Source organism: Centroberyx gerrardi, chromosome 16 (genome assembly GCF_048128805.1).
Source record: "Centroberyx gerrardi isolate f3 chromosome 16, fCenGer3.hap1.cur.20231027, whole genome shotgun sequence".
In the NCBI taxonomy this organism is placed as follows: domain Eukaryota; kingdom Metazoa; phylum Chordata; class Actinopteri; order Beryciformes; family Berycidae; genus Centroberyx; species Centroberyx gerrardi.
The window spans coordinates 22,610,829-22,635,399 of NC_136012.1; the positions used below are offsets into that span (position 1 = coordinate 22,610,829).

Genomic DNA, 24,571 nt, shown 5'->3' on the forward strand with positions numbered 1-24,571 from the left:
AATTGGTTAAAGAGTGTGCATCAGGGTTGGGGTCAATTCATGAATGAACTCATCAATTCCAATTCAACTGAGGAATTGGAATTGGAATTTGAAAAAACCTACAGGAAACAGAATTGGAAATAAATTGGAATTTTAGTTTAGAATTCAAAGTTGAATTTCATTCAATGAAATTTTGTGAAATTCCATGTTTTGTCTTTTTTTCTTACTACATATCTGAGATTATATGTAGTAGGACCGAATATCATAAAATGTGAAAAGTATCTTTCAGGTGGTATTTGATGCACAACATGTAATCGTAATACATACATAATACATACATTATGATTGAATGTATTTTATTTGTTTAACTTTTATTTTCTATTCATAATGTTTGATTTATAATGTTTAGCCAGTCAAGACAACCTAGAAGTGGAATTTCATGTAGGAATTTAATGGAATTAAAACCTGTTTTCTGTCATTCCAATTCAATTCCAGTTCTGTTTCCTTATAGCTGGGTGACATTCCAATTCTAATTGCAACTCCAGGAATTGCATTGGAATTTGCGTTTTCAGTCCAATTCATGCATGGCCCCAAACCTGGTGAGCATGTCAATGCACTCAAATGACCGAGGAGAGACCTGGACGGCGTTAGGACCTGGAGTGCGCCGTGCTGGGGAAGAGGGCGTAGGCTATGTCAGCCGGTAGAGGAGGAAGGTGCCGAGCCATTCGCGCACAATTGCGAGGTCCTGACAGCAGCACAAGCAATGCGAGACAAGGGCTGTGAGGCGGAAAGCGACTAAATATCAACACCTCGGCCGAGTATCATCTTGTATCAGTAGTGTGACCAGCAATACGTACAGTGAGCATGTCGGTGCTAGCTCTGCAAGAGTATGAATTCGAGAGACAATTCAACGAGGACGAAGCCATCCGATGGATGCAGGAGAACTGGTAAGGCTGCTGCGATGAAGTGCTTCATTTTTAATCCCATATTTCATTATCGTTCTGCACACTGCAAATGTAACTGTTATATTTGGTGAATGTGAATCGGAGGCAGTACCGCCACCCCTGCATGAACCTCGCTTGGATTAAACCTCGCCGTATCCTATTATAGCAGGCTCTCAATCATCATCCGCAATTTGCTTGGTTGTGCTGCAAAATGTACAAATTCACCCAGGCCACAAGCCAGCCAATGCTCTGCCATACTGTAGCCTATCTCAACTAATTGGATACAACATCACACTCCGTTGTTGCATTCTGCAGCTGACCGCTCCACTGATGTGATTTGTCCCTTTGGCCGTGATTTATTTTCTGGGCATCACTGCTGTCTCCCTGTTCCAGGTATTTTTAAGGTGATTCAGGGCTTCAGCTGTCTCATGCATGAAGAGAGAGCCGCTGCCCAGTGTGGCTCATTAAACCAACACTAGCCATAGGCTGGCCAGCTACATCCCCATCAGTCATCTCATGCATTCCACCCTTATGAAAAAGCTATACTAGTCTTATGATCCTTTTAATAAGTAATAATAATAATGTACAAATATTACGGCAATAAGCCCCTATAGGAATATTATAGTTATACCATAGGGGAGACAAAGTGCCATAAGTTAGGATAAGGTTACTATAAACTCCCTTTTCAACCGTTTAAGTTCCTATAGGAATATGATGATTGTTTTGTTAGGGAAAATACTGATTACAGGCACTAATCATATAATAATACGGATTATCTACTAAGCAACCGTTCAGCTGGCTAAATTATCGTGTATTTCATAAATAAGCCATCCTGCAATGACAGTAGACTAGCTGAAAATTAAATAAGATCTGTGATGGGTACCAGGCTTTGCACAAACTGCTAGACTAGCCCAGACTGATTTATCAGTGTTGCTACTGGGGTTAAATAAATATCATGTCTTGGTCTGTGTGCATTGATGCATTTCATACACAGGTCATAGGCAGGTTTAACCATAAGGGTCATTTTTTATCCAGATCCATGCCAGGTTTAGCAAGAAATGGCTTTTAGCGGAACAAAATATGAGTCATGCTTAAAGCAAGCATAGGCTTCATTAAGCATTCATGGGCATTGGATTTGTAAAAGGACATTTGTGAGAGCAGCACACACTGAAGTGGGCATTCATCTGTTTTATCTGCTTGACTTGCCTGTAGAAAATAGTCACTTTTAGAGAAAACTCCCACTTTATCATTTTTTTAGCATAGCACTGGACTAGAAAAGAACATTTGGAGCCAGTCTGTGAACAGTTTGATTCTTAATTATTCATTAAGTGAATCGTATGTCTGTGTGTGTGTGTGTGTGTGTGTGTGTGTGTTTGTGTGTTTGTGTGTTGTGTGTCTGAGATTTTGTAGTTGAGAAGGCATGGAAGCAATGTGCAGGAGCTGTCCATACCTTGGTACTGACAACCGGCCAATAACGTTCATCTTATGATGTCTGCTGACAGAGCATTAGCCAATCAGGTTGCAGCTGATCTGTGCCGACCGCTCTCTGCTGCTCCTGTAGTGGGGGATGTCAGACAGGACCAGTGCACATGGCAGAGAGAAGCAGCAGCCACAGAAAATGGGATTGGATAGGTTGTGTATTACAGTCATAATGTAGACGGAGTGGCTGACTTAGTATGACATGTTGTTATGACTGGGAGGCTTTTGCCAGAGAGAGACAAAAAAATAGTTCAGAGGCACTCTTCAAGCTAAAATTAATGTTTTATTTCATGGCTAGTTCAAAAAAACATATTAAAACTGACTGTAATGCGTTTCCGCCTTGCTGTGGCCTTCATCGGGGAGTAGCACACCAACTGCATGATGAACCAGAGCTTGTTTTTCATAAAAGCCTTTTTTGCTTGAAGTGTGCCTTGGAACTCCTTTTTCATTTAAGCAGTAACCCCAAAAACAAAGAGCACCTTCAACGAATGCCTCCACCACAGTCTGGATGCCGGTAAAATTAGTTTTCGGCAGATAAATCAATAAGAGCCACTAGTCACACCGGAGAGTAACTTTTTTTTCTGTTGCCATCATGATGAATTACAAACTTGATCCATTGTATAAGCAAATGAGAAAGTTTAAAATCAACACACATAACTGATATTATACACAAAATATCATTTAAAACTGTTAGGGTGACATATTTTTATGAAAAATAGACAGTATATTAATTACTTTGGATGGTAAGAATTATTCTTGGAAAGGTTTTTTTTTTTTTTTTTTTTTTTTTTTTCAGTTTACTAGCCCTTGGGATATGAATCATTCAAACTTTGAATCATTCTGCAGCACAATGCATCACAGCACTCCAGGGTTTAAGTTTCATTTTGAGTGTGAGTCACATCCCGACCCCTGTTGAAATGCATATGACCCTCTCACACACAGCTGTTTTGATGAGGCCTAATCTCACACACAGCCTTCTCCCCACATTTCGTTTCACTTTGCTTTAGTGCTGTGTCAGTGCGCAGGAGGAGAGGCCGGCACAAGCTGAAGCCTGGCTGGACTGAATTTGGGGGTTAGGTGGTAGGGTGGGGTTGGGGATATCCAGGAAGATGCTTGTATTTTTATCCAACCAATCATAATAATCCAGAGCTACAGTGGAACGTGTGAGTGAAGCGCGTGGTCTTGTGAGCCAGAGCTTTGTGCTAACTTCCTGTCGGGACCACATGGGCAGAGAGGACCAAGGGGAAGGGAAACGAAAAGCAAGTTAGGGGCGTGGCACAAGGGAGTGTCTGGTGTATCCATACAAAGGAAAGACATTTGTGTGAAATTTAGCAGCAGGATTATGTAAAAAATAAATAAATGCAGATCAGATAGCCTCACAGTCATGGTAGGAAACTAGCATTTTTTTTTCCACCGGTCACAGTGGCAGGTAAAACCCCAAAATAACCAGCCTCTTCCACTATTTTACCAGACAACTAACATTAAGAATAGATTTAGACCCTTAAATAGTTAGTTAGCTGACAAAAGAGGCTGGTAAAATAAAGAAACTCACCAGCCACTGCAAAAATTGATGGGTATTTGGCTAGCGAGTGCTGTTAATCTTCCCACCCTTCCCCACAACATGCACAGAACATTGATCTTAACTTGTACAGGTGCGTTCAGCAACATGTTGTGAAATCCTTTGAACTCATAGATCACCTTGAAAGGTGTCTTTGGTATGTATACAGGCATGGGAAATCACCTCAGGGCAAGTGTGGCTCATTGATAAGCATTCCTGGGAAGAAAGTGGTTTTATCCACATCTTGCATAATTTTTAATAGCTCTGTTGAATGTGTTGAAGCAGAAATTCTCTTTTCACTTGCCCCATTAGCTACAAAGCAGCGCTCCTGCAGCTGGTAGGGACTTTCAGTGTCTTGCTCAAGGACGCTAAAGTGGGGCTGATGCTTGAATCCGGGCTCTCCAGATGAAAGATGGTCTGCCTCGTCACTATGCCCTCAATCTGCCCATAGTGCTCTACCGTTTGGACAATGCCCAAGATGTGTCAGCTTTTTTTTGTCCTGAAATGGGGTTAGATGGTGTCAGAGGTTTGTCCTGGTCCGGTTTGTTCTGTGTAAAGATTCACCTAAGGGCCTCGCGCGGGGGATCATGTGTTTACTGCTGGTAAAGTAGAACTTTTTAATGAGTGTCCTTCATGTTTCTCGCTCAGTTCTTCAAGGACCAATTACCCAGAGACGAAAGGTTTATTAGATGACGCTCACTCTGTCAATGATACTGATGCCAGGAGTCTCTCAGTGTCAGAATAACAGCCCCTAGTGCCCTTCAGTCTCTGCCTGTTGTTGCACATTTCATTTCATTACAATGCTTGCTCTTTTTTTTCTTGTGAGGTGGGAGCAAATCTCAACTCACACACATTCCTCAAATAGACTGAAAATCCAAACGACATCTGTTGTGTTAATTAATTTGGTAGCAGAAGTGAGATTTTTACCTGTCTGGCAGAAAGTCAAACATTTTGCTTTTGTGTTTTGTACGTTGAAAACTCCTTTTGTAAACTGTAAAATTAAACACCAGAGCTAGTGACTTGTTGAACATGTGCTACTAAGACATTTGATGACTTTCCTCATATAAAAGGCTTGTGACAAAGTTTAAAAGGCATGAGACGGCATGTACAACATGCAAAGGGCATCATGAATGTTTTTTTGTTCATTGAATTTTGATTCTTTTCTTTATTTTCTGCAACGTCATTATGATTCCATAAACATCGTGGGCTCCTATCCAGTGAGGAAGAACAGTACAATGCCCCACATACTTGCACTTTAAAATGTCGAGAACATTTTGGTTCCTTCAATTCTATATTTTCAGCGGTCGTGACAATGTTTTACTTTAAACCGCTTTGAACAAACAACTTTTTTTCCCCCTGCAATTATCCTCTCGCATGCACACATACTGCATGAAAACTATTCCAAATTTGTAGTATGGTGAGTCTGGTCTGGTATTTAACTATACCATTGAATGCCTTGGGTGTACTTGAGGAAATGTATATGAAGTGTTAACCAACGCGGAAAGCTTCATGTAGCAGCTCACCCTGGACACTTAGAAAGCGTCAGATGCTAGCGTCAACAAACACACCTATTGTTCTCAATTGTTCATACATGCCTTGTTGACAACATTGCTGTGGTTGCGTCGTCAATGGCAACACCATGAAGCAAACATGTACAGCCACAGAGAAGTTGCTAAAGTCACTACACCAAGAGACTTGGAAGACAAAACCCTTAAAAATTTGCATGTGTCTACAAACCTTGAGGAAGGAAATATCTACTAATAAAATATAACATTGTTGTCCCTTAGGGCTAAACATGATAGCACTTTGAGCATGTCTGCTTATGCATGTGTACACATGTAGTCTTAAAACCATATTTTTGTTAGAACAAGTGTAAAAATCTGCCTCTGGGGTTTGTTTCCAATGCAGTTTCACTTGTTAATAAATTTTGTTGAAACAAGTGGCAGAGTGATGAATTAAGACAGATCGCTCCACTTATTCCAAGATAATGCCTCTTGATCCTACAAAATTCTTTCAGCGGGGCGCTCTTTTGGCTCGATGGGCCACGGTGTATAACATGTGCTTGGGTTTGGGTTTGAGTCTGGCTCATTCTGGCACATCATCCCCTCTCCCTTTCTCTGTTTCTCTCAATTGTTGTCTAATAAAACGGAAATGCATTAAAAAGTATATATTTTTGAAAATTCTTGACACAAGTGAAACTGAATTGGAGTCAAACGAAATCATCTCACCCCATTGGCATTTTCTTCCATTTTAATTTAGAAATCTACAAGAACATTATTCACCTGCTTGTTAAAGCATAACTCTGTCCATTTTCTACCTTTCCCATCCCACCAAAATTTTGTCAGTTGCTTCACTATAGAGCTACTGTACTTATGTCTTGCCATGGCTCTCCAATACATTCCTACAGGGACGATCGACACTCAAAAATCAACCCCAAAAGCACCCAAAGCATGTCTTTCAACACATCGAGTGCTTGCTCTGTAATGAGACGTCATCTAAAGTCATGTCTTTCTGATATGGTTTTGATGCTACTTAAGCCATTGATTACACTTCCTACTCTTTGCCGGCCGGCTGCGGCTGCCTGTCTGCATGCGGCGCTGTGTAATGTAGTGCAAAATCAATAGTGACATTTGTCAGGCCATGGATAAAGTGAAAATTAAATGTATGTATGTCTCATTACAGAGTGAGCGAGTGATGAAAAAGACGTGTTCCGTTTGGCTCTGATGATGATGATGATTATTATTATTATTTATTTATTTATTTATTTATTTTTTGTGAATCCATTGGGCCATTCGGACTGTATGTTGGAAGCAAGACATAATCAGCTCTGTAGTGAGGCAAGAATTTGGTCAGAATTGATCGGTATGATGGGAAAATAGGGTGCAGGTCGAAAATGGATACACACATCCTCAACCTGCTGAGTCATTCTCTTCTCAAACAGACGTCATCATTCCACGGTGCCATAGCGGTTGCCTGGATTCTGTGTTTTCTGTCTTTAGAAATCCTCAAAGGGAGCCGGCGTCCTCACGGGTCTCTTTGTTGTCTCGTTTTATGATGGATCTCTGGTGATTTTGTCCCAGCCTGATAGCGAGGGATGCGGACTGCTACAATGCTGCAATAAGAGATTCCTGTTGCTGTCTGGTTTTATTCATTCTGGCTGTTGATGACAGAGTTCATTCCTACGATTTCTAAGATTCTGCAATCCTGTGAAGCAGGGCTAAGCTCCGCTGTTGTTGAAAATGTTTTTGTCAGCCAAAATGACATTAATCTTCTTTGCAGGCCTTATGAAGGGTTTATGAATGTTGTACTGGGTTACAGTTATGAAAGTGGTATTGCATTCAGCACACCAAAACAGATCATTTGCTGTTTGATTCAGAAGGATCACAGCTCATTCACCAGCCTTGAAAGTTCAGGTGTCCTTTGGAACTTGATGAGATGGGAAGATTAGTCTCCTCTCTCCACGTTTCATGTTACTTACTCAGTCCAAGAGCAGTCTGGCCTATTGTCTAAGTGTTTCTTGAGCCCTGCCGCTGGACGAATGATACCAAAAGATACACCCCTCTTAAATTTGCCATAAGGGTATCATTGCAGTCGTCACTACATTGCCCTTTTCCTTTTTCTTCTCCTTTGTCATTGACATTGTTAAATAATATATGTGCAGGATTTTTTGTCTGAACATAACATTTTACACAGGAATTTAGCTGGTGCTCTTATGCATAGGAACTTACAATAAAACCAACAATGCAATAAGCTTAAATTCCTAGATGTCAGCATTACAAGCAGCCAGTAATAAAGGTTACACAGGTCAAAGCCACAGTACACTAACAGTATATATAATGTATGTGGTAAAAAAAAATAAAATGCTAGGCAGAAATAAGATCCAGGGAGAAAAAGGTAGATAAATAAACCAGACGGGGGCATTTGTGCAAGAAGAGGATATAGGAGAGGGGGTTACAGTTTAGAGGGGGGGAGTAGAGGCGAGGGGGATTTGAAGTGATTAGTTTTCAGTTGTCAAACAAATTGTGCTAATGACCATCGAGGTTACGTCCCATAGCCCCTGTGAGCTGCTTTCTATCTGCATTTTTCATTATTTCCAATGCCCTGTGGTTTTGATGCATGGCTAACCATTTGTACCAGTTGCTGGAATTTCGGGGGGAATCAAGCGTGAGAACTCCCAAACTAGACCAGATGAGAGCATGATGCAGATTATTTCACAACAAAAAATAACACAGAATTTCCCAGTGAAATATTAATGGGAAAGTCCTTACACATTTTAAGTTGTAGTTGTTGCTTTGTTTGGCACTTCTATATTCCAAAGGGATTGTTTCTACTGGGATGCCGTAGTAGCTTCACCATATGTTCATAACTCTTTTGACAGGGACAGTTTTTCCTTTGCACAGAGGTGAGGTCAGATGAGGTTATTCTTTATGAGTTAGGTCGACTCCAGGGAGCGATGCTTGCTGCTGCCAGTCTGAAGCGAGCAGGATGTGGTGACGCTGATTGGTCCTGACCATGTTAACCCAGAGTCCACCCGGGGCTCGATGTTTGGTGGGCCGCTCTGCTTCTCTGGGCCGCCGAGGCCAGAGACGGATATGTGGGCTGGCTTCTTGGCAAGTTGTGCCTAGAGTGTCACCTCTCTGTGGTTTCACTCTCCGAACTTGTCAGACTGTCACTGGGAAAACAGATGCAGACAAAGGAAAGAGCAGTTCAGTCTTCAGTCTGTTGTGTGTGTGTATGCGCTGCATCTCTGTGCATGTCGGTAAGAATAAACAAGTCAACATGTCCCCCAGAAATGATGCAGGCACACCTCGGGCCAATCAGTAACAAGATGCATCATCACTCCAAGTTTCATCAAAATCAGACCGGTAGTGTAACATTTATGGCCTTTCAAAGTTTTAAATATTGACCTTTTAATTATAGCGCCTCCATCAGGCCAATCAGTGTAATATTTTTAAACAACAGAACACTGACAAAATGCGTCATTCCTCCAAGTTTCATCAAAATCGGACCAGTGTTGTCTGAAATGTTAGCCTCATCGCGTATGGGGACAGAGTGAAGATCAAGAAAAAGTAGACACCATGATATCTGTCTGTGTGTGACACAGAGAGAGAGCGTGCACACATACATTTGTCCATCAGATTGTTCCCAAGTATTTTTTCATAAAAGTGTAGTCAGGAATTTTAATGGCTTCTATTATTAAATCAATTGAAAAGTAGCCATAAACTTGAGATTAGTGCCTTTGTAAACTTTAGTGCAAAAATCTTGCACCGATACCAAGGCATGATCAAAATGCCTTCGATTTGATAAAATGTTGGTGTTCTGTGCACACTGTGCTTGCACTGTGTGGTGCCATGCAATACAAGCCATTTGTCTTGCTTCTTAAAATAAGCATGACTCAAGATGCTCTTAAGCACTTAACAGGCTGAAATAATTACCACCCAACAAAAGTAATCTTCTAGAGCCTAAATTGTCTTATAATATGGACCAGCTGATTCAGAAAGAATGAAGCTGGCTAATGATATTGTTACTATCTCGGCATGATACTTTTAAGATCCCACCATAAGTTGTATGCACTAAATATCTTTAGTTGGATTAGACCAGGGTGGTTCTTGACTGGCACGTTATTCTGTAATAGCCCGGTCTTATTTACATCTTGGCCTTATTAAACGGTTTGCTACTCAGCCTTCAGTTTGGCACAGCACCTCTGAAAGCGGCACAAAAGCAACAATTGCCTTACTGCTGTGTAAAATACAGACAACAGTGCCAGGGAAAAGAGCTACACTCCCTGAACTGAGCAACTTGGAGTGTTTGTACACACACACATACACACACACGCATACTTGCGCATGCAGTTATATATGCATATGTGACATTTGTAAGCATGCACTTGGGTGAGACTGTTAGACACTCACACACGCTCGCTCGCACAGGCTCGCACAGACTCATCCTCAGACTGCAAAGTCAGTATTACGTAACGGGCGAAATCTCCTGGACCAGCTAATACAGATCTAAGTTCCACAGCAGGTTATCCAGCAGCTTTATTCAACACTGTCAGTGGGGGAGGGGAGGGGCTGCGGGATCAGCGGCCTTATTCTATTAGGTACTGTATAGGCTACGTGTACATATGGTTCACTTTTACATGGACAGATACAACCACAAGGACATAGTGCAAGCACATGTCTGCTGTTAAGTATCACAGTACTTTGAGCTGATGTTTACTAGTTTCCAATACAGGCTTCTGGAGCAGGCTAGTACATATATACATGTGGGTCAGTGGAACTTCGCTGTTGGAACTGGGAATCGAAGAAACATTAGACACTTTGGCAACCTGCTACCCAACCTGCTAACTGCCATCCACACTGTATTTGCTAAGATGAATTGGGAGAGCCAGGTTTGTTCCGTGGTTCTGTTGCATTGGAATGGCACAGTACTGCTCTAGAGTTTTAATTTCATTTTTCATTCATTTTCATTTTCATCAGTATTGAAAATGTTAATTGGTTTGTTGACTTCACACCTTCATCTTCTCTACCATTTGAAATGCTTAATACTTAGGATTTCTAAGACATTCAACTTGATTTGACTGTCAGATGAATGTTTCAATTCAAATTCCAGGCCAGGGGTTTTGCATAGCGCACACACACACACACACACACACACACACACACAGGGCTGTTTGAAACACCTCTTCCTCTAAGAAAACAATCACTGCTTCCTACGATTGGGAAATCGCAGTAGTCAATATTGTGATTTTGATGTTTGCTTGATTTATTGTACTGCCCTTATGTGCGCTCGTAAATTAATCAGTCGTTCACGCGATGCAGACACAGTTAGCATAAGATCCCCAGGCGGCAGTTGACTCCATCAGAAAGCATTAGATCTGTAGCCATATTTGCTTAACTCCAGCTTTGGCGAGGGCACATAAACTGGGCCACCGCCCAGCATCTCGCCCAGCGATAAGAATCGGGCATGAGAGGGAGAGGGAGAGAGAGAGAGAGAGAGAGAGAGAGAGAGAGAGAGAGAGAGAGAGACGTGATTGTTAGAGATGCCAAACCTGCCAAAAATGAGCAACTCTTTGGATACTCACTGGGATTTTAATGGCAGATATTCCTGTTGATACTGGGGGAGGTGGTACATATTAATGAACGTTTCATAAGTCTGTGGTTTTATCTTAGCCCAATATCTGTTTCACTCAACAGTAAATTTGGGAACAAAATAAGGAATGCCTAAAATGTGAACACATACACACATCACAGTTTAAGATGTGACGCTCTGCAGTTAGCAGGAATGTAATATTTCAGCGCTTATTTCAGGATATTACGTTTGTGGGACAAACCCATTCATTTGTAATGTTTTCCAGCTTTTTGTCTCATTTATGAAAACTGTATTTGGAGGAAATCTCAGCTGGAAGAAAGCAGCTGGTGTCGAGACTTGCAGCGAGGGAGAAATCTCTGCTGATTCTGTGACTTGGCTGCGCTGCTCCTCCCCAAAAGAGCTCTGACTTTGTAGTTTTTCGTTTGTGCTGCCTCGGCCCATTTTCACAAGAAAAGCCTCCCGCCACACCCCCTCTGCTGCCCTGATATATTGTGCCATAGTCATTAGTCAGGAACAGAAGTGCTAGTTGCAAAGTTTTTTTTCCTGATTCTTGTTTGGTGTTCCCAATTGTATTCATGGCAATTGTGATTGGTACAAGATATCAGGGGCTTCTTCCATCTGTGGTTGCTTTGACAGTTAAGAGCCATTCAATGTATTTTGAAGAGAGCTGGGTAAAGTGGGTAAGTGTGATTAATTTTTACAAGAATATTGAGATCAGTTTGCTTGTTCATCTCAAAAGGTTTAGGGAAGGTCCTTGATAGCTAATAGCAAATCATCTGATTTATCTCCAAAATTCTATATATCCAATTTTAGAAGAAAAAAAAAAAGTACTTGTCAGTTACAGCAGTTCAATAATATCGATGATTCCATCCACAACAATGTCAGAATTTGGTAGGCAAAGGTCTTAAAATGCTTAATCAATATTTTTGAAATGTTTTACCTCCATGTCGGCTATCGTTTTGCATGAGAAGGCCCCGCTTCTTTCAAATGGTGGATATCTCGTTTCATATTATGATTCCTTCATATAACGTTTGTAGCGAGCAGCGAGAAACTGAGAAGCTCAGACCAGTTGGACCACAATGGAGGCACCGGGGAGCATGGAGGGATGATGTGAATTCACACTGATGTCTCAAATAGATTCCTGTTACTGGGGGCATAGCTTGGCTGCAGCTGGCACTTTGGAGCCTTAGCAAAGACAACAAACCCCTTCCCCCTCCATTACCACCTCAACCAACTTGTCAGCTTTGACCATGCCCTTGGTTCTCTTTACCCTTTACTGTTTTTCCTGACGCCAATGTAATCCACCTTCTAAATCAGTCTTGCACAGGAGTCCCATTTATTGCACAGGCCTAATGCTCAACACCACTTAAGACACTATGCACTCTCATTTTATGGTCTTATATTTATTAATATTACCTTTCCTGTATTATTTTTATTACCTTTCCTGTACTTCCTTGGCATTGCTCAGCCAATTGCTGCTATCTTAAATCTTAACCATGCTGCAGTGGGCCATCTTCTAAATGTTTGGTTTAGTTTACTTGCACATATAAATGATGAAACACAAAGAAAAGAGGAGAAATAAATACAAATTGTAACGGTGATATAAGAAAAAAAGGAAAATCCCAAGTTAATGATGCGTATTGTAGGGGCTAATCGGATGTAAGAGATGTTCTGTGCACTGCGATGTCACCCATCAGACCATTTATCACTGTGACCTTTGACCCTTTCAGCTTGGAAGACAGTGCAAGGAGGAGGAATGCTGAGACTGTTGCTCCTCTGCAATCCTCTTGGCCTGGCTATGTAGGCCACTGTCTTTTGTGTGTTGCTCTGTTCTCCCCTCCTGCGTGTTGAGCTGTGAAACAGTGATGTCATTCTGCAGTCCCAACCCTGTTGTCATTCTGTGAAAGCAGCTCCTTTTGACTTTGACTAGACTGCTTTGTCCTTTGTTCAGCGGAGGTGGCCTAAATCAGTTAGCGGGCTTGCTGCAAGCACAGAGAGGTGGCATCCTTCATCCTTGGAATACTGACACACAAAGAGGTCCATTGTTAATAACAGTACATACTGTTATTGCTTTGTTTCAATCAAAGTTTCATTTGCTGCTCTGCTAGGTTGCGATTGTACAAAAATTTGTAAGCATGCTTCGCATTCTCGTCATGCACAGTGCATCATATTCCTTTGAAAGAGGACACAGGCATCCCTGGAGAAAGTGGCTTGGAAAGGAAGTAGATGGGCTCTACTTCAAACTGATGGTACTTCTTCAAATAAGGATTTTATCATAATTGAAACAGGGAGGACAGAATGGTGGGCACATTCTTCATTCCAATGCCCAATCCAATCAGATTTTCTGTGATGCAGTTGAGATTGCTTCCTCCACCTGCAGAAACTCAGCTCTTGGAACAACTTAGAGTTTTCACAGCACAGTGTAATGCACAACACTAAGTCTGAAAATGGAAATTGGTGGTAAATGGTGTAAAAATGTAATTATTGAACTCTGAAAAGCAGGTGAACATTTCCTCATTATTAAAACATCTTTTCGTGATGGCAGTATTTTTAATTGAAATAAAGTAAATGTCAGCATACTGATGCATTGAAGTAGTAAAATATTCAATCTTCATTTCAAGCACATGCGGTCATAACAAGGCATGCTATACAAGAACAGAAATACACTGAGCTGGTATTTCAACCCACATGAAAATCCCACGTCTTAGCTTTGGCTTCCTTCTAGTAGCCCAAGTCAGAAAATATGGTAAGATTGTGTTATTTTAATTTAAGAAAGGCAGATCCATGCCACAATTACATTTTAGGCATTTAGCTTGCAGTGAGCAGGCAGGTGTTCAGTGTCTTGCTCAGAGACACTTTGACAGGACACATGAGCGATTGAACCTGTAATCTTTTTAGTTGCAGGACTGTTGAACCACCGTACACACAGATTGAGCCTAGCATTAGTCTGCATGATGCTGGAGAACTACATCGCATGGTCGCTTTTCTCAAGAAGCAAAGCAAAAAGTGCACCTTTTTTCTCTTTTTCTTGCCTAGCTACACACCTGATCAGCAAAACTAAAACTGCTGTTGTCACGATGCTGCGTTAAGGCTGCAAAACAGAACAGGATTGATTGGTATTTACAGGTTGCAAATGTCACGCTTCTGTGAGAGAAGTTTGGGTTTGTAAAGCATTGCATGGGAAGACAACTTGACCATCACTATATTAGTGTTAGTTGTATATATATTACACTTTGATTTAGGCATTGAGCAGGTGCCAGAGTTACTTACAATGGGGAAAAAAACAGGTAAGGTTTCAGTGTCTTGGCCGAAAACAGTTGGACAGGACACTTTTATCCTGACATCAAACCTTTCCACTAAGTTATGTGTTTCAGCTTTGCCTTTAATTTGACCCCAAACAAACAGCATGTTGTTGTTCCCTTTGTGTAACCTCCAAACAGCAGCACACAAATATCATCACTGAACCGGAACATGACTCCTTGGGCTAGTTTATGCAACCCATTTTCCCTAGTGCAATGAGTCCCAGAGCTCCCAGAATGCCTCACTCCTGGTCCCTGTGCATCATCCCCATCCAGCAAGCCTGATTTTTTTTTTTTTTTTTTTAATGTATTTTAACACTTTGTTTATCAGGGTAACTTTTTGGCGAGTGCTGCCCTAATTAATTACTCTGTTCCCTGCGCAGTACCAAGCAGCTTGTTTTGGAAAAAGCTGTTCTAGTTTTAGGCAGCATGCCCCAATCTTCTGTTGGACCTACTCAGCATCCAGCCTGTCAAGTCAGACCACCTGCGCTTTATAATTGTGCTGAGCGCTGGGAAATGTTTTTCTTTAGGTTTGGTTGGGCCAGGTGGTGTGTTAGCATGAGTCCCCTTCTTCATGTGGCATAACAATGATCTCTGACAAGTTAATTAAGGCAAACGGACGTCACAGGACGGTGGAAGTTGGAACTGAATGGAAGCAGTTACTGTAAACTGAGAGATAAGCATTGAGTGGCAGTTGGAGCTGGACTCACGCCATTAAGTCACTCTTCATGCATGTGCCTTTTGAAATCACAAAATCTATTGTTTGCGTTTTGTAAACAGAACATTGTACTTGATATAGGGGCGGTGCTAGAAGCATAACTGCTAGAGAAGCAGACTTTTGGCTGTACATCTGTCTGCTCAAATTCCAGAATTGGCTGGGGAAAAAGCTATTGGCGGAAGTGTGCAAGTATCACTCGCCACTCCCTCAAAGACTACTGTCAAAGTGCACAATGACCTAAAAGGAAAAATCCACTTTTGGATACTCTTACACTGTTAGACATTATCAGTTTGTGATGTTTAATGCATTCCAGGAGATATTTTGTGATGAAGTGTTGTAATTTATGTTTTTTGGTGTATCCACTTTCCCTCAACTTGCCTCATCTACTTCTACTTCAGTTAGTGATATCCTCCGTTTCCCAGAATGCCTTTCGTCAACCCCCAGAGAACAGAAGTGAACTTGTTCCTTTCAGCTGTAGGTTATATGTGTAGGTGGAGAGAGCAGTAGCAATAGTGGAGCGAGAGTTTTCCCAGTAGAGAAAAAGTGATTCTGAGGATCTGACACCAAAAACCTGACATTTACCACTGACGTTTTAGATAGAAAGCTGAATTTTTCTGCTATTAAACTCTGTTGTAGTTGCACTGGAAAAACCTCAACATGACATTTCGTGTGGCCAGTTATCCATGGGAATAAGAAAAATCCACCACCAAACAACAAAATGGGCCCAGGAATGCAACATACTGTACATGGCCAATAGCTGCCTTAGTGTTTTAGGGTGGATTTTTCCTTTAATTCCCAACTGTTCCAGATGAAGTGCTCAGCAGCCAAAGGTGGAAGACCATTGTACTCATTGTTAATCAATTCCCTTTTTGTGTTTACAGGAAGAAGTCCTTTCTCTTCTCCGCGCTCTACGCTGCCTGTATCCTGGGGGGGCGCCATGTTATGAAACAGAGGGAGAAGTTTGAGCTGAGGAAACCGCTGGTGCTATGGTCACTCACCCTTGCTGTATTCAGGTGAGAAAGAGTTGACATTAACATTGCCTGAAACGGATATTCATTCTCCAAATCGAGACCCTGAACCTTTAAGAGCTACAGTTAAATATCATTACATTCATAGCATGCATACGTTGCAAACATTTTGACCCATTTCAGTGTTTGTTAGAATGATTTTAATTTTTGAACAACTAGGCTATGTTTAGACAGCAGGCAAATCCAACTTGTTCTTCAAATCTGGTCTTTAAGACTCCATATTGTAATTTACAGGTAATCAGATCATACATGTGGTATAAAACCATTTGCTGTCATTGCGACATTTGTTTTAACGATGCAGGAGTGTGCATGCTAAGGGCCTGCTGTCCCAACAACAAGCTAGTAACATGGAAGTTTTGCTGTTGCTTATCCTGACTGTTTTTATGATGGCATTTCTAGCCGTGGTGCAGAACGCATTCATTACTCGTCAACAATAGAGGAGGGAGGAACCTGCCATGTTGTTGAGGAGGCATGAAACCTCTTTATTTGTCCAGGCACCGCTATTCTCTGGCTGTCTTTCCTCCATGTTTGTTGTTCTCTGCTCTTTCTGTTTTAACATGTGACATCAAATACATATTAGCTTGGAAATGACAAAAAAAAAATATTTTCAGTGCGGCAAATTGAGTCACATTTCATTACAAATTACCTACAAATGTGGTTTAATTCTGGCCTGAAAAGATCAGATTCCATGTGGGTTTTTTGCTGTTCAGAAAAAATATCGGGCTCATATCGGATATGTGGAAAAAATCAGATTTGAGCTGCGTGTCTGAACATACTATTAGAGTTAGAGTTGATACTGACAGACATAGTACAGACCTCACATACAGTGCACAGTGCAAGACATATGGTGGACAGTAGACGATGCATATCACTCTGCACATGCATTCACAACTTGCTCATATATAGTAAATATCGGAATGTGCCGTGAAGTTTGCCCACTACTATGATTTGTCTCTCTATCCATGCAGTATATTTGGTGCCATGCGTACTGGGAGTTACATGATGTACATCCTGATGACGAAAGGGCTTAAACAGTCAGTTTGTGACCAGAGCTTCTACAATGGGCCTGTCAGCAAGTTCTGGGCATACGCCTTTGTACTTAGTAAAGCACCAGAACTGGGTAAGTCAAGACCTTTTAATGGCTTGGATATATGGCTTGCCATATGTCTCGTCTTGTCATGTATATTGTGCAGTGTTTCCCATTCAAATTAAGTCAATTTTTGGGTGCTATGATGCATGAAGCTGGCGGTTGACCAAAATTCATTGCACCTATTACGCAGCACATCTCTTCGCGGAGTTGTGGTGTATCTGTGCCGACACAAACTCAATGGAGAGACAGTTTTAAATATAGCCTTAATAATCAGATGGAAGTATAATAGTCAGATAATGTTGCAATGCAATAAGCGGATACCAGACTGATAGACTTAAGTGCCTGAACATATATGAGTTATGAGCTTGCTAAATGAAACCTCAGTAACAAGTCGTCAATTACCTGCACCAGATTAAACTGACTGCTCGTGGGAAATGCTGTACTAGCTGTTGTGTGAGAACCAAGTTTCCCCTTGGGGATCAGTAACACTCCTGTTCTGTTGCATTCTGTTCTGAAACCTTCCCCTCAAACCTCATGCACAGGTATTTCAAGTTCTAGTTTGTTTATATAGCCCTTTATCACAAGAGGACTTTACAGAGGATGTGTCTAGCTAGATCTAACTAAACACAATCAATGGTGAACAAAATTATATAGGACTAGCATAGTGAAAAACACAGGGTAGGCAAGAGCAGATTTTAGCAAGACAAACAGTCTACCTATTCTACATAGCCTAACCTACCTGGCACCCCCCAGCCTTAGACCCTAATGCACACAAGGAAAAACTCCCAAGAGAAACCATATTTACATATTTCTCATTTTTAACATTTCTACAAACATGTCAATAGGTCATTCTTATCAGCGTAACTGATGTGACAGTCTCTGAATGTGTTTAGACTGGAGAAAATGAAAATGTCTAAATTCATAATTCATCACAATACTAATCACTCTGCTGGAGGATAGTCGATGGTTTTATTTAGCCAGACTGTATCCAGACCGAATCCTCTCAGGTTGATATTCTACTAATATCTATTGGTTTCCTAGGCCTCTGCATTTAATATTTCACACTTTTTCTTACTCAAACACCACCGAGCGATGACATTTTTGTCTATCCTTGATCCCAGGAAAATGTCACCTTCTTAGCCAAATGGGTCGATGTAGGATTACCCCTTACCCTAAGGTCTGGGGTTTTTGTTTCTGAGAATCCATTTTCTGCCTTTGTGGTCCTTTTGTGTTTGCCCATCCCTGCACTCCCTGGGACTCGACACCCTGTGAACTCCGGGCACGAACCCAGAGCGGTCGTCCCTCGCAGGGGGAATGGCAGGGGGGCAAAAACCCATAGCCTTGGTTCTCTCTGTCTGGTTGTAGTCCAGACCGGCTGGACCATGAGTAAAATACTGGAAGCCAGAGACTGAACAGCCACTTTGTCCCTGCATGGCTCAGAATCACACATTTATGGAGATTTAAGGTGTGGACACTTTATACACATAAGACAGAAACGCAAGCATATACATGCTTCACTACTCAGCCATAACATAGCAAATAGCATGCTCAGGCAGACTGGTCCAGTGCCCCAAAGCACACACATATGTACACACACACACACACACACACACACACAAACACATACATACATACATACATACATACATACATACATACATATACACAGAGAGAGAGAGAAGAGGTAGAAAATGAGGAGTGGAGCCCCTGGTGATTTTCCACTGTTTGAAACAGGCTGTACATTTACTACTGTACATTAATTGGAGAAGATAAATGGAAGCACATAGTCTCGACTCCCAGGTACCCCAGCATGACCTAGATACAGTAAGAAAGGTTCCCTAGATTCCTAGTAGTAGTTTTCCAGTTTAACCAGTAATTTTAGTTCCAAAATGAAATGTAAACCATTTTAAAATATGAAACCCACCCACACAAAATCATTGATGGCATAACATTAAAATAAATTACTTACTACTTAGTCCTTGATACTTAATAAAGGATAGCTGGTGAATTAAGTGCTTGGCTGACAAAATGCAAACCCTTTTACAAACTGGATGATGTACATTTTAGAAATATTTAAAGAAAACCTCCAGGTAATTATTTTTTCCAAAATGGATAGTGATTTGGAAATGACCTTAATTTCTTCTTGTTTACATCTACAATAACTGTATTAGTTTGTTGGTCAACGGTTGCAAATATAAGCATTATAATGGATAATAAATGGGTGCAGAGTGACTTAAATTCAAGTCGGCTTTTGCTGTCATTTGCAGATTTATTTATTTATTTATTTATTTATTGGGCAGTAAGTGAAGTTGCTCCAAAACATTTCAGCACCACATTGTGTGCCAAGTGCTTTCAATATTCTCTGCATATTTGAGAGCAATGATAGCTTCAACTTGAAACATTGCCAGTCATTTTGAATTTTAATAACCCCCCGCCCCCCCCTCCTCTCCCTCCTCTCCCCCCTCTCCCCCCTCTTCCCGTCCTCCTTAAACCTCCTCCCTCCCTCCCTCCCTCCCTGTCATACCTGCAGGTGACACTCTCTTCATCGTCCTGCGGAAACAGAAGCTCATCTTCCTCCACTGGTACCACCACATCACCGTGCTGCTCTACTCCTGGTACTCCTATAAAGACATGGTGGCCGGCGGCGGATGGTTCATGACCATGAACTACTTGGTCCACGCCGTCATGTACTCCTACTACGCCTTGCGGGCGGCCGGCTTCAAGGTGTCGCGCAAGTTCGCCATGTTCATCACGCTGACCCAGATCACCCAGATGCTGGTGGGCTGCGTGGTCAACTACCTGGTGTACTCCTGGATGCAGCAGGGCCAGGAGTGTCCATCCCATGTGCAGAACATTGTCTGGTCCTCCCTCATGTACCTCAGCTACTTTGTGCTCTTTGTCCAGTTCTTCTTCGAGGCCTACATCGGCAAGACCAGAGCATCAGCCGCGGCTGTGAAGAAGAGCCAGTAAGAAAATGCCATTGGCAGGGGAGGAGGGAGATGAAGATGAAAGGGAGTCGGAAAAGGAGAGCAGGGACCAGTGACTTGAGAGAATCGGTAGATGAACCGGGGAGGGAAGGGAAGAATGGGGTGGGTGGAAGGAGAGATGGATGGATGATGGCGGGGTGGTGTGGGGGGCAGGGAACTGTTGGGGATGGGGGGGGGGAGGACGGGGTCAGGAAGATGGCTGATGTTTGTGCTTGAGCATTACTACTAATGTGCAGATCCAAAATGCCTCGAGGGAGGTGACATCTCCAGTGAGGGGCAGTGAGGAAGCCGCGCCACCATGATGAGAAGCCGTCGGTGACAAGTCCACCTGATGTTTCAATGCCCCCTTTTGGATTCACCGTAATTACATTTTTTAAAAAGGTAAAGATAACAATAAAAGGACAGTTGAATTTGCAGATAAAGGAGTTACATCTGCCAAGAGCGTATGTTTACTTGATAAAAAAAAGAAATAAATTGGTACATATGAAGATGGATGGAGTCAACGTTGGCTTGAGCCATCCGAGTGTGTTTTTGTCTGTCTGTCTTCAATGTCGTTTGTTGTTTTGTTTTGATCTATCAAAGAAAATGTTTTAGACACTGGTGAGTGTGTGAAGCTGCTGAGTGTTGGTGGTTGATGTGTAATGATGGGGTGAACAGCACTGTATCTTCTGTATCTTACATTGCAAAATGCGATATTTTCTCAGGTCTTAGGTTATCTCTTTCTTTATATAATATGCATATCAAGACAACGTAGACATGTTTAACATCAGCAGTGGTTTGCAATATGGCTGAAAGTCATCCAAAATGGCCGCAGAGTTCATCCAAAGGTCTGAATGAAGCTGATTGGAGGAACATGAGTCAGATGACCACACTGCACATGGGCATGATGGGAAACAGATGCTGACAGTGTCCTGCCTCACCACCTGTCATGACTTTGCAAAAGTCGCCGACCACACTTGGAAAATGAGTTGCCATCGATTTTCCAAACACTTCTTTGTATTAAAGAGTCCCCAACAACAAGAGGACCAGTCTGTTGGACACTGAAAGCTTAAACGGAAGTCAAACATATTTATGTTAAGCTAAAGAAAAAAAAAGAAACATGCAATTGTCAAAATTTGCTGTATTGACTTTAAAAATAACCTGTATCATTAATGGTGTCTGTCGTGCTATTGTGCATTTGCACTGTATCAATGTCAAAAAAACATTGTTGCTGAAAATCTTAACGTATGAACAAAGTGCAAAAAAAGTTGACATTCTGCCTGTGGTGTCGTGTTTATTTTTGGTCTCAGCTGCAACATCTTGCCATTACACACATTTAATTCTTTATTTATGAGAATAGCCTAAATGCAGCAATAGTTAGGAATGAACAGAGGGCAATTAACACATATGTTTAGACATACAGTATATCTGTTTACAAAGGTCAATCCTCTCTTGGTCATTCGTATCTATTGCTGTATGTAGTGTATATCAGCAATAGTAATAGGGGATTTGATTTTTGTGTTATCAAGTGGATTTTATGGTTATATTTGCATTGAAAAACAAAAAAACGTCAAACCAAGAGAGGGTGTGCTTGCATACATCCACGAGTGCAAATTCCTGTGGATCAGAACAAATGTCAAAGAGAAGGAGTGGAAGCAAGGTCTTTTAAACCTGATTCAGTTTGTCTTCTACTTCAGCTGTTGGTGTCACCAGAGAACTAAACAGGTTGAGTTGCATGCCTGCTATATGAGCTACCCAGAGTATCAGGGATACCACCTTCTGGTTTCACCTGAGTCTGTAAAGCCACAGTGTCAACATGGGATGAAGCAGGCTGGCGGCAGGTATAAGCACTATACTTCACTTGAATAATTGAGCTAATTGGCCTACTAATTAACCATTCCACAATTGCTGCTGAATGTGTGTTCAACTACAGTGCTTATCCACTGTGCCTGGCCTCCCCCTAGAGGAGCAGTTATGCAATAAAGATCAAGCCTTGGGACTAACATGCAATTTTGTTTTGTGCTGAAACAGACACACATTTAAAAATGCTCCAAACCTACACAATGTTACTCTTTTTATCAGCAAATCAGGTGTTGTTTATTTAATATGAGCTTATGGACATTGTACGAGGGAAACAGATTAAGCAGTTATTGCTTACACTATGGTACAAACCAAAATTAACATTTTCCATTTATGAACAGAAAACAAAGAAAAACAGCACATAATCATTCAGTATTTCTGGCAATCTTTTCTAACAAAAGGGATGTTTTATGTGCTTTGACATAGTATTAACAAGGATTCATAAAACAATTTCAGTAAGGAACCTTTTGATTTTGAGAGTGTACTTCAATACTCTAGATTTATGAATGTGGTATTCACCAAAAAGCCACAATAATTTCACAGTAGGCCTATCATCAACACTTCTATTGTTAGTATCAGAAAGAGTAACAGAAAGAATGAAAACCACATTCATCAAAATGCTGCAGTTTGCCCCAAATTTAAGTCACAACCATTTCTAAACCCTGTCTTAGGAATAGAATAATGTGAAACACATGAAGAGTTCATTTACAAAACTACTTGAGTTGATTTTGGGGGGAAAAAATCATCACTGATACAGTTCATCATTCAATATCGCCAAAATGCGGAGGATTCAGTGTGTAAACGTGTTATTTTGTCAACAGCGGCCTTAATTTGCCTATTGTCCCTTACTAATTTTGTGCTATCAATATGGGGGTGAAATGTTAGGAAGAGACCAAGGCCCCGTGGCTGACAGGGGCTCTCAAAGATGTCATGATTTATAGATTTTACTGTTACTATAAATGATAAATATTTGCAAAAATAACACTTCCACTGTGTGTATTTAAACAACAGTTCTTAATATAAATAATGTCGACAACCTCTGACACCCCCGGAGTAGTGTAAGAAATGGTTTAGACCGGCCCGGTGTCTGTGTCTTGTCTTTACCGCGGGAGAAGCAAATAGAAAAGATTAGAAAAACACGGAGCCAAACGGGGTTAAAAGTAAATAAATAAAACTGACAGCGTGCTGGCATCTTGTCGCTTCAAAAATTAAAGTCTGGTTTTCAGAAGAGACGAGAAAGAAAGTAAAGAGAGGAAAAGAAAACACCTAGTTACACAGTTTTTCCACCAAGAAAGGTGAATTAGCTTACTTTTCAGAGACTAAACGAAACGGCTAGCTAATGTTGTCATGGTGTTTCAGTTTAATTTTAGCTTTAAAAATGGCGTCATTCACTAAGCCAAAATGTCCCAGCAGGTTCACCACCAACCACCTGATGAACAAGCTACAACAGCAACAGAGGGAGTATGATGTGAGTTTACTTTAAATCCAAGAAATGTTGAAAAAATATTTTCCCCAGAAATGAAATGAGAAATGAATAGTCTCCAACGTATTAGCAATGATCCATAAACCTACGCTAGGTAAACGCCTGTCTTATCTCAGCATCTGAAACTCTTTATGTGGGCTAATTATAAACTTACACTGACATAGTAACGTTAAATGTCTCCTCACAAAACTAATATAGCCTACATGTTGTTTTTGTATTAGGCTATCTCTTATCTCATATCTGTTAAAACATAAAAAGCTAGCTTAACTTTTGATTAGAGTATTGCATAGGCTAATATTATGCCTGTTTTTTCCTCTAAAGTTCACATCATCTTCTCTTAATTGATATTTCAGTCGTTTTAATGTGGCATTTTATGGTGTGTGTGTGTGTGTGTGTGTGTGTGTGTGTGTGTGTTTCTTAACTCTGTAGCTTGTGGTAACTACTTCTATCTAGATGAAGGTATTGCCAACCTATTTTCCATAATATTGATAAAAGACACTCCTCCCCCTTGATTTTCTACAGTTTTGTAAAATGCTTTTCAGTGGCACTGCATGGCCTTATCTCTGTGACATTGGATACAGGCTAATGTTTTCACACCATGCATATATTTGTTTTAATTGCATAGATATTATCACTATGGTAAAACTCCAGTTTACTATTTTAAATACAATGAATGGAATCCATTCATTGTACAGTATGCTATATTCATAGTTTACAAACAGGCAGCATCTATTAAGCTTTGGCAGTAGTAAGACCTAATAATGTTGGAAAGCAAGATGGTCACAACAAGGTTCAGTTGTGTGTTGGGTGTAGGTGGTGCAGGCGGGTTGGTGCCATCAGCCACTATTTTCCATGGGCAGCTATTGCCAGTGGTGATGTAATTAAGAGGCCTGGTGTACAAAGCCAAAATTGAATATTCATTAGCCAATAACCAAAGCTAATTATGAGGAGATAGCCGCAAGAAGCCTGACTCCATTAACTCTAATAGACATGTAACATTAGGGGCCTTGAAGTCACTTCGCCTAATCAAAGGAAAAACCCAGCAGTCATTTGCATCCACAAGTATGTTTTAGCT

The 24,571-nt window shown here is 41.1% G+C and overlaps 1 protein-coding gene across 1 annotated transcript; it reads left to right on the forward strand.

Annotated features, from left to right (window-relative positions):
* The first annotated feature begins 727 nt into the window (after positions 1–727).
* elovl6 (ELOVL fatty acid elongase 6) lies at positions 728–20,284 on the forward strand. Its single transcript, XM_071922767.2, has 4 exons — positions 728–926; positions 15,951–16,082; positions 17,066–17,217; positions 19,718–20,284. Exons 1-4 carry the CDS (start codon positions 844–846, stop codon positions 20,155–20,157), a joined length of 807 nt encoding a protein of 268 aa, XP_071778868.1. The 5' UTR covers positions 728–843; the 3' UTR covers positions 20,158–20,284.
* Positions 20,285–24,571: the final 4,287 nt, after the last annotated feature.